Raw genomic sequence first — 11,301 nt, 5'->3', positions numbered from 1 at the left:
TTCCCCGAGAGTTTCAAGTACTCTTCTGAATGATTTGTCTACAATTCCAAAAATCTAACAATTGCTTGCATTGACCCCACTTTGACATCCTTTAAATCCCATGGAAATGTAGCTTTCAGTGCACACTATGTAATCTTCACCTGACTACGATTATTGTTATTTGTGCTACACAGTCATTTTCTTTCATGTCTTGAAACAAATTTAAAGCACAAGTATCACAACACATAATCAAGTTGAATATTATCAGACTTTTTATTTATCAAACATTTTCACTACTATTACGTGTTATGCTGTTTTGAATCACAATTAAAAACCACAAGTAAATCACTTATGAGTTATCCTCTTTTGATTAATCCTTTTTTGAAAGCACACACACACAGACATACACACACCTACAATAATAAAGCATGACCACCCCCGAACCCCACTATTCCAGATTACTTACATAAAGAACTGTTGATGTTGATAATTATCTGTAATGAAAATTAACATTTTGTATGTTGTTGTATGTTATTGTATAAAGGATCATGGCTTCTCCACCTGCCTCCCCTCCTCCTCCTCCTCCTCCTCCTCCTCCTCCTTCTTCTCCTTCTCCTCCTCCTTCTGCTCCTTCAGACACATCGGCTTCGCCGTCTGCCGTGAAGCGGACACGCAAAGCCTCACGTCTACGATCGTTGTCTACTAGACCACCTGGTGCTGAGAGACCAGTGGTCCATGTAGATCCTGCTACCGGCAAGACCGACGGTCCCCACAGGAAGAAATTAAGAACATATTTGGGGATTGTGGCACGTGATAAGGTGGATGTCACTTACGAGAACTGGAAGGAGGTCCCTACTGCTTAGAAGGACTTGATTTGGAAGGATATTTAGGTATTTTCCTTTTCTTATTTGATTTTGTTTAATTAAAAGCCAAAATATACATTATTGTAACAAATAAACTTTATTTGATGTTGTCAGGCGAAATTTGAAATCCCAGAGGCTTCTGACAGTAGGACGAAAAGGAAGTTACTTCAGACCGTGGGGGAGAGATGGAGGCAGTTTAAATCAGACCTCACGAGGAAATGGGCCCTTGCAGCCGATCAGGACGGTGTCGAGGACACTGTCTGTGAGAAATACGGCATTAGCAAGGAAAAATGGGCCCAGTTTTGCCAGACTCACAGAGACCCTTCTTGGGAGGTATATTCCTTGGCATTTAAGTTGTTTTCCAAAAAACATTAACTTGTTATACTTCATTCTAGCAATTTGAAACATTATTGTTTTATTTTTGCAAGATGTGCGCAAAAAGGCACAAGCCATCCAGAAGCAGAACACTGCCCCCCACGTTCTGTCTCGTGGGGGTTATGACTATTTGGACCAGAAGTTCCTGGCTGAGAAGACCAAGAAAAAGCTGGAGGAAGTTGCACAGTCAGGAAGCGTTGATGGCGTCATCGACCCTCCATCCCCGGTCAGAGGCCACGTGAAGTGGAAGATGGCCCGCACGAAGAAAATAGGGGAGATGACGACTGAGGCTGCAAAGGAAATTGCTGAGAAGATCGTAAGTCATTTTCAACTAACCATTACAATTATATTTCAATATTTTGTGAATGCCATGTACAACTGTGTTTTTGGTGCAGGATTCCTTTGAGGAGTAGGCGACATAGGGATCCTTCGTCCCCCATGGACGTCAGGATGTTCTCGCCGCTGTTATTGGACGTCCAGAGCACCCTGGACGTGTCCGTGCTGCTGGAGCCGGTGTCACCATCAAGCAATACTTTGGATCGACTACACGGACGTCCCGCAGCTCTTCCTCCCTGCCTCCTGAAGAATTGCAACAGCTGACCCATCAAATCAGGGACCAGCTAGAGGAGTCCATCACAGAGAGAGTGACGTGACAAGTTATGGCATCCTTCAGCCAGATACAGTACCAGCTTCAGTCGCAGATGCAATCTCAGGGACTTGCACTGCCTCCTGACCCTCTGGTTGGTCCTTCCGGTCCTCGAGTGAGCACAAAGGGGAGTTGTGTTGATCCCTCAGGAAACGATCCTGAGACAGGTGACTCTGATAGGTGCGGCTTGTACATAGAAGCAGATCATGCCCGCCTGGTTGCCATGGGGAGATTTTATGAGGGATCCACTGTTGTTCATAACACTCCTTTGTTGCCTGGCCAAGTAAAGGTGAGTGTGGAGGAGGTTACAGATGTAGATGCTCCAATTCCTGTACCCACTGATGAGGTTTCCTTAGTGGGGCAGGCACTTCACACCTTCCTTGCTTGGTCGACACATCTGGTCAAATCTTTATCACAGTAGGTACTTATTGTCCTTACTATATGTTTCTTCTTTTTAAATTAATTCATTAAGCGTGCCTCAAATTAGGCTATTTAACTTTGTTTCATGAACAAGTAGCTGTGTCTCCGGCAAAACCACCTCCAAAGCCCGATCCGGAGGTCGATGATCCGCTTTATCTTATGACATTGACCATGCCAGAGCTTTTCTTGAGGCCTTATCAGGTTAGATGGGATGCCACCGTGTTCGGGGTCTTTAATCTAGATTTCCCGCTCTACATAAAGCACGAAGACCTCTCTGAAATCTCACACGGTGGTCAATGTCTCAGCATATCAGTGTTACAGTTGTGGATTCTGTAAGTCATTTTATATTACTTTTAATTACCTAAGTTATTGCTTTCAATTCATAAATATTTAACTTTCACTTAACATAAATAGACATCTCACTGAAACATGTATGCGAGCGGGGAATTCTGATATCTATGGATTCCTCGAGCCACAGTCCATTTAGAGGTCTGGGAAATCGCAGTTTGAGTCTGAAAGTTACATAAAGAATTGGATGCAGAGTTCAAAACGCGATGTCTATCTTGGAGCCTACCTAAATGGGTAAGTCACAAAATAACTGAATTTAATTAATGTTTACTAATGTACTAACCCATATTAATCTCCACTGCAACGGACACTGGCGGATGGTGGTCATCCTGTCCAAGGAACACCTAGTTGTCTGGTTTTGTTCATTGCATAACAGGCCAGACAACTACCTTAAGGGGATTATTAATAGGTTAGTGTTCTTTTCAATACATTTGCATTGAAATACCTCAACGTACAACACCAATATTTAATTGTTACTCATCTGGAAAAAGCTTTAAAAGGTCTTGATGATGCTCCACAGCCTAAATCAAAGGCTCCTGCTAGGTGGATTGTCGTCAATGTACGTCATTTACATAAAACTTCCACTTATATATATTTCTTTATGTGTCTGTACACTAGTTGTTTAATTAATATCTAAATTTCATTATGTATTTAGTGTAATAGATAAAAAGGAAGTACTGAGTGCGGCTACTATGTGATGCACTGGATGTCCACCATCATTTTAGGAACTTTTAGGAATAATTGGGAAGCGGTAAGTTTATTTCAAACAAAATCGATTTATTTATAATTTGTATTACATTATTAACTTATTATGATTTATTTCATCATGCAGTATTTTAACGATCCTAGACCATTGGAGCCAGAGAGATTAAAGGCATTGCGGATCCAGTGGGCACAGTATTATCTCTGAGTTAGAGATCAGACCTAGGATTTACGGACATTAACTTTAGCTTAGTTTACTTTGGTTTAACATTTTTGACATTTCCTATGTAATTTGAACATTGAATTCATTTGTTGATTGTTCTTTATGATAAATGAATTATTCGATGTTTATTATCATTAAAATTGCTTGAAAGCAGAATAAAATATTTATTTGTTGTGAATTGGGTCTGAAATTGCATATTATAGGTACAATTTTGGGTTTATTGTAAAAACAGAAAGTTTATATTAAAAAAAAACTTGACAATAACATTGGTTATTAACAAAAACCGATGTTAATATAGTTAACAACATCGGTTATTTACCAAAACCGATGTCCAAATAGACCTTAACATCGGTTATAATAGAAAACCAATCTTAACGATTGTATGTTAACATCAGTTATTTGTAAATAACCGATGTTAACGTTTGTATATTAACATCGGTTATTTGTAAAAAAACCGATGTTAACGGTTGTATATTAACATCGGTTATTTGTAAAAAACGATGTTATATACAAAGAACTACACCCAATAAGTGTATGCATCATCAACGTTGACATCGGTTTTAAAATGAAACCGATGTTAATGTAATACGTTAACATCGGTTTTGGTAGGAAACCGATATTAATAAATTACATTAACATCGGTTTTTCTAGAAAACCGATGTCAAAATACATATTAACATCGGTTTTGAAGTAAAACCGATGTCAACGTTCATCATGCATACACTATTTTTTGCTGTAGTTCATTGTTTTTAACATCGGGTATTTAGAAAACCGATGTTATCGTATTTATGTTAACATCGGTTTTGGAAAACCGATGTTAACAATGATACACTCAACATCGGCACTTTCAACATCGGTTTTAAAATCGATGTAGAATGTCCTAAATAACCGATGTTGAAAGTGCAATTTCTATTAGTGTAACCTGTCTGATATGCATACCTACAGTATTTTTATTGTTTGACAAGTAAACTAATCATAAGCTTGTGAGCAATTACAGGTAAAAATAGCATTTACATAACTTGTCCACATCATGCATTTCCAAAATCTGGAATATAGGTAGTGATATATGAATACAACCAACTAACCAAATAAAGAAAAAATTAACATCAGGCACTCTATAAAGAAAACCATATTTTTAGGATGATTATTATTTAAAGAGGTGTAGGCTATGGTGGTCACCGAAATTCCTTGTGTTTTGTGGTCAAGTAAATACAAATCGGGTATCGCAAGTGGGTCGATATTTAAACTTTTCAATATTTTATTTAAGTTGGCATATAAAGACAATTTTGTCATTACTTTAATGAAGATAAGAATGCCCATTAAGAACTTCAAATATTGTTTTGCCCTTCTAGGTAGAAAGACAAGCTCTATGCTGTCTTTGTAGGGTTCTATTTTGAAGAATAATTTTGTTGAAGAGGGATGATTGTCCGCGTTTCTAGGACTTGGTCATGTTGATTGACTTGAAATAGAAGCCTCTTTCTAAGTTGTAGGAAATTGAAGGTGGTAGTTTTGGGTGTCAACTTGGGAGATTAGCCCATTTAGTTTTGTGTTTGTTCTTGTTTGGTTGTTGTTGTTTTTTATTATGCTACCGTGATCTTTATTCTGTGCCGGATAACCTACTCCTAGATGCCATCGCCACGGCGTCGCCCACCACTATCTCAAGCCGCAGAACCTACTTTTGGATGCCATTGGCAACATCAAAGTCTTCGACTTTGGCCTCTCTGCCTTCCTTAAGCACCTCTGTGACAAGCTCCTCCACACAGCATGTGGATCTGTCTTCATCGTGCCAAAGATCCTCCGCTTTGTCCACTACGACAGCTCAAAGGCCAATGCCTACTCCAGCAGCGTTATCCTTTACAACCTCCTTGTCTCCCACCTCACGAGTCTCACTAAATACTCTCTAAAACTATTTTTCTCCCTACAATGACACCAACACCCACGACCAACCAATACTCAATAAATCATAATTAAATAAAATTAAATTCTTAACCAAAGGAAAATAACACAATAATATTTATGTGAACATTTTTTAATAAAATAATTAATAATAAAGAAGGGATATAAAAATAAAATAACCCATGACTATTAAAAACTAATTAACTGGTACAAAAGATTACATTGATAGACCGAATCCAGTCGTTCAATATAAAGATCATTAATCTAACGGCTAGCAATCAGGTTGCCTATCTTTGTGCACCAAACACAAATAACTTTAGGATGATTATTATTTAAAGAACGTATAAATTGAATTCTCAAATGTCGCAAGACTCACGTACTGTCTGATTTGAAGAAGGTACGTTTATATTGTCGAGTTTATAGATGTCATGCGAGTCCATATTCCTCCAAAACGTTATTATATCTTTTGAAGAGCACCGCTTGTGGAATCCACGTTATTGATTTTGAAGATAGATCTTTTAATCATTGTACCTTGCGTATTCGTAAAGTCTTGTATTATTTGAGACAGCATCAAAATATAACTATGTTATTAAATAGGTGTAGTTAAATTAACAACATACATTAAGTTCACAGAAAAAATTTGAGTTTGATTTCATATAATATAATTTTAGGAAGAGACGATGAATTTTAAGAATGTGTTTGATTAAAATGCATGATAAAAAAAGATAAAAACAAAAGAGTATCGAAGAACCAAATTAATATCTTAATTATGATGGTTAAGAATTTATAATATTACATTATGGACCAATGTATATATATTAATGGATTTTAGAAGCGCGTAATAACCCAATGTTATGGCAGGCTTGTAATATGTAAAAATAACTATGAATGATTAGAGATTGTATACTAGATGACAACAACAACAAAAAAAAAAAAAAAAAGAGAGAAGTGTATACTAGAGATTAGAATTCATGCTTGTTATCTTAAATGGAATTATGAATCACGGAATAATAAAAGATACTGAGTGATAGGAGGTTTAGTTATGGCAGGCTAATAATTATGAATGATTACTTATCAAAAAATTATGAATGATTATAAAGTGTATAATGGATACTAGAATTTACAGCAAGTCATTAGTTTCAAAGTCAAATTCTCTTAAGCAATATGTCTTGAATTCAATTTTTATAAACTTAAAAGATATAATTTAAAAGAAACACTCCATCATAGGTACTCAACTAAATTTTCTAATAAAAATTAATTATTCATAAAGTTAATAGATATTTTATATTAATAAATATAATAAAATAAAATAAATATAATATTTTATATTAATAAATAAAATAAAATAAAATAAAATATATTTATGCTTGTCATATCTTAAATAAATAGAATTATGAAACATGGAATAATGAAACATGAGTGAGAAGGGATTTTATTAGGAGGGAGTTATATATTTATGGTTTATCATTCCTTTATTCTCTTAATTTTTTAGAATTTCTAATTTCAATTTTTTTTATTTGAGACAATGAGACTAAATAAAGTAAGGATAAAAATAAAGGTTAAGGGACTAAAATTAGTAAAAAAAAATTATTTATATACTCACTTACTGTGTTTTGATAGATTGTTAATGTAAATATTGAATATATTGAAACATCATATTATAAATATTCTGTACAAAAATTAATGAAATGTAAATGATAGATAAATTTTAATTTTTGTGAATGGATCCCCTCCCAATCATCTCAGTCCATATCTAAAAAGTTCAATCTTTAATTTTGACATAAAATTATAACTAAAAGATATTATTTTATTCTATTCACCATTAGGAACTTGATCTGAATTAAAAATAAAATAAAATCACATTAAATGCTGTCTCAAATAACTCATCATAACCGTGGATGGGTTATACACGCTAACTAGCATGTGATCGACACACAAATAAGGCCCACACACTAATTAACATAAATAAAAATACAAAAACTTTAATCAAACATGTGGCCAAAAATATTAAAACTGAAAAACACACCTTTTTCTCCCTTACAGAAGCGCCACTGAAACCGATGTAGATACATAGAGACTAGAGAGTATCACAAAACCACCAAAATTCATCCTTCTATTCATCAATCCGTAATTACCTATCTTTCCACTTTCTTTCTCCTACAATGGAGCTACCACCCACTATTGCAACATGCTTTCTCATGAATGCTTCCAAATCTCAACAATCCACGAGTTCTCTCTCAGATGATAAGAACGTAGCACCGCATATCGTGACCTTTAACCATCACATTGTCAACAAATTCGGTACGTACACTTTTTTACCATCCCTTAGTCTATGGTGTTATATGCAATATTTGCTCCTTCAATATTCATGATTTCACCAAGATATTGGTTATTTTATTTTATTTTTAATTGAATTTTGTGGATTCGTAATTAACGTTCTTTTCCCTGTACATCTTTTTTTCTCACACAAATTAATATGTTTTTAGTCTCTTTATAAAATATTTAAAAGTTCAATTTTATATAGTCGTTTTAATTTGTTGTTTTTTTTTCTCTTCTCTTTAACTTGAGATATATTAGTTTTGATGTTCAAAAGGATTTAGGTAGGGTTTTTTTTAGGAAAAAAAGTAGTTTAATTAACTATTGATTTGCATTTTAAAATTAAAGACACGGAATTGTTTTTTAGCTAGAGAGACTAATATCGAATTTAAAAAATGCTATTGGGACAAAACAAAAATATTTCACCCTAAAATAATTCATTTATGGCGTGGCTTCATTGTTTGGACCACCCCCTCTTATTTAACTTTCGTTATGAGAAAAAAATGGATCCTTTAATTTGTTTCTTGTTTATATTTTAAATTATAGAAATATTTTTCCTTTCTATTTTTAAAAAAATTATAAAATAAATAAAATTAATATAGTTTAATTTAATTATTTTGATATATATATATATATATATATATATACAAAAATAAAATAAAAATGTAATTTTTGTAACTAAAAAGAAAAGGCCTAACATGCCTATAAATATAACGAATTTTCGATTTACTTTCAATATTTTTATTTATCAATTTTAGTTTACCATCAACGATACATCACAAATAATATTTCTAAGATAATGTGTGTATTTATTTAGTTTATATATTGGTAACCCTTTCCCTAATGATCTTATGCTACAAGTCTATATATTACTAAAGAAATAAAGGCAGAATACAAAACATGGGGACATGCAAGAGCCAAAACTCATGAGATAGCTTAAAAATGAAAATCTGGAAGCTTTTAATTAGAAAGTATGAAGCTTTTAATATCAAGATTTTATATCAAAAAATATGAATCTCATTATATATGATATCCCATGCTTTTAGTTGAATTCTCGAATTCATTTATTTCAGGTCAGTGTTATTAATCCTCATTAAATAGTTGGTGTTAGATATATAACACAAAACATACATGTGCAGGCAAAAATTCATTTTTATGGGAAGGTCCCACACCAAAAGTGATCATCACAGACCCTGAGCAAATCAAAGAAGTCTTCAACAAGATCCAAGACTTTGAGAAACCAAAGTTGAGCCCCATTATCAATTTGTTGGGCACTGGACTTGCAAATTTACAAGGCGAGAAATGGAGGATACATCGAAAGATTATCGACCCTGCTTTCCATTTTGAAAAATTGAAGGTTATATACATACTAATTAATTTAATGGTTTTGATTGGACAAATTTCTAGATAAAATACTTCTAAGAAAAAAAATTAATTAAGTTTCTTTTATATGTAAGTTAAGATTAACTTATGTAAGCAAATTCATAGCAATTCTCATTTAACTTTTCCAAAAAAATTGATTTTAATCATGTATAAACTAATTTAAATTTATGAAAAAAATTAATTTAATTATTTTCTTACCTTATAAATATTGATATAGAATTTTATCCAAATGGGTGAATGTATGTTTTGTTAGGCAGTCCTTTTTTTTGCATGTTTTACTCCATATCAAATTTTGTGACTTCATGATCAATTATGTTATCATTATCCTGCACAGGTTATGATACCAACTTTTTATAAATGTTGCGAGGAGATGGTTTCAAAATGGGAAGGGATGTTATCTTCGGACAACAAATGTGAAATTGATGTATGGCCTTTCCTTCAAAATTTGACCTGTGATATTATTTCTAGAACAGCCTTTGGAAGCAGTTACGAAGAAGGAAAAAGAATATTTGAACTTCTGAAAGAGCAAGCTGGGTTGATTATGAAATTACGAAATGTTTACATTCCAGGATGGTGGTAAGACTACTAACACAAAAATGGCTATAGAGCTATATATAAAGCTTTCTTAGTTAAGGACCGTTACATATTACATTTATGGCTAGCTAATTAATTTGAAATCGTAATTATATGATCTATTTGTAGGTTGCTACCGACAACTACACATAGGAGGATGAAAGAAATAGATACTGATATACGGGCGTCACTTAAAGGAATCATCAACAAACGAGAGAAATCAATCAAGGCCGGTGAAGTCTTACACCATGATTTATTAGGCATGCTTTTGGAATCAAATCGTATGGAAATACATGAACATGGAAACAATAAGACCGTTGCAATGACTTGCCAAGAAGTAATTGAGGAATGTAATGCATTCTACCTAGCAGGGCAAGAAACTACATCGACTTTGCTGGTTTGGACAATGATATTGTTGAGTAGATATCCTGATTGGCAAGCACATGCTAGGGAGGAAGTATTGCATGTTTTTGGTAACCAAAAGCCAGATTATGATGGGTTAAGTCACCTCAAAATTGTAAGTACTTACCACATTATTTGACACCCAACTAAATACTCTCCCACATTAACCTACTTTAGGATAAAGTTGTACTTTCATTAATCTTATTCTCTAGTTAGGGATCAAACCTCCATCCTTGATTAAGAGACCAAAGGTTGAATTACTTGTGTTCATAATTTTTGGTTCACATGATTTTACTTAGTGCATGGTTATATTAATATGGCAAGTGCTTTTAGTGTTGAATCTTAATGAATATATCTTTCTTTACAATAGGTGACCATGATTTTATATGAGGTTCTCAGACTCTACCCACCTGCAGTTTATTTCAATCAAGCTATCAAGAATGATGTGGAACTTGGAAACGTGTCCCTTCCTAAAGGAGTGCAAGTTTCCTTACCAATATTGTTGATTCACCAAGATCATGATATTTGGGGTGATGATGCTACCGAATTCAAACCAGAAAGATTTGCTGAAGGAGTTGCAAAGGCAACAAAAGGCCAAGTCTCGTTTTTCCCATTTGGACGGGGTCCTAGAGTGTGCATAGGCCAAAATTTTGCTCTATTAGAAGCAAAGATGGTTTTGTCACTACTTTTACAAAAATTCTCATTCGAGCTTTCTCCTGCCTATGCACATGCTCCAACCATTGTGTTCACCCTTAATCCTAAATTTGGGGCTCATATCATTTTACACAAGCTGTAGTGTCACTTTTATTAGCATTTTGTTAGTTGAAATAAAGGCTCAAACTTGTGTTAAAGTGGCTGTCAATTCTCTTTGGATTTGCACTACCATAGGCTTGTTTTAATTTTAAGAAATTAAGGTTTAATAAGGTTAAAACTCAAGGATTGTGATTGCCTCTTGGCTGACCAAGGAGTTACACAATTTTCCATATATTTTTGTGTCTTAATTCTAGTTTTAATTAGGTATAATGACACCATCAAGTGTTGTTATTAATTCTAGTTTTAATTAGGTTTAATGACACCATCAATTGTTTTTATTGGTGATTATTTCATCTTTTCACTTGTGTAACCAACTTGATGTCATTCCTATTTATAGGCTGCACATTTTCTAATAAAAAAGG

General features: G+C 33.8%; 1 protein-coding gene across 1 annotated transcript; it reads left to right on the top strand.

Moving 5' to 3' along the window:
- Positions 1 to 7,495: 7,495 nt before the first annotated feature.
- Positions 7,496 to 11,062, top strand: LOC114387371 (11-oxo-beta-amyrin 30-oxidase-like). The gene is made up of 5 exons (XM_028347547.1): positions 7,496 to 7,753; positions 8,908 to 9,125; positions 9,486 to 9,727; positions 9,854 to 10,241; positions 10,497 to 11,062. Exons 1-5 carry the CDS (start codon positions 7,615 to 7,617, stop codon positions 10,920 to 10,922), a joined length of 1,413 nt encoding a protein of 470 aa, XP_028203348.1. The 5' UTR covers positions 7,496 to 7,614; the 3' UTR covers positions 10,923 to 11,062.
- The last annotated feature ends 239 nt before the right edge of the window (positions 11,063 to 11,301 follow it).

Source organism: Glycine soja, chromosome 15 (genome assembly GCF_004193775.1).
Source record: "Glycine soja cultivar W05 chromosome 15, ASM419377v2, whole genome shotgun sequence".
In the NCBI taxonomy this organism is placed as follows: Eukaryota; Viridiplantae; Streptophyta; class Magnoliopsida; order Fabales; family Fabaceae; genus Glycine; species Glycine soja.
This window is presented reverse-complemented; position numbering and strand designations above follow the sequence as displayed.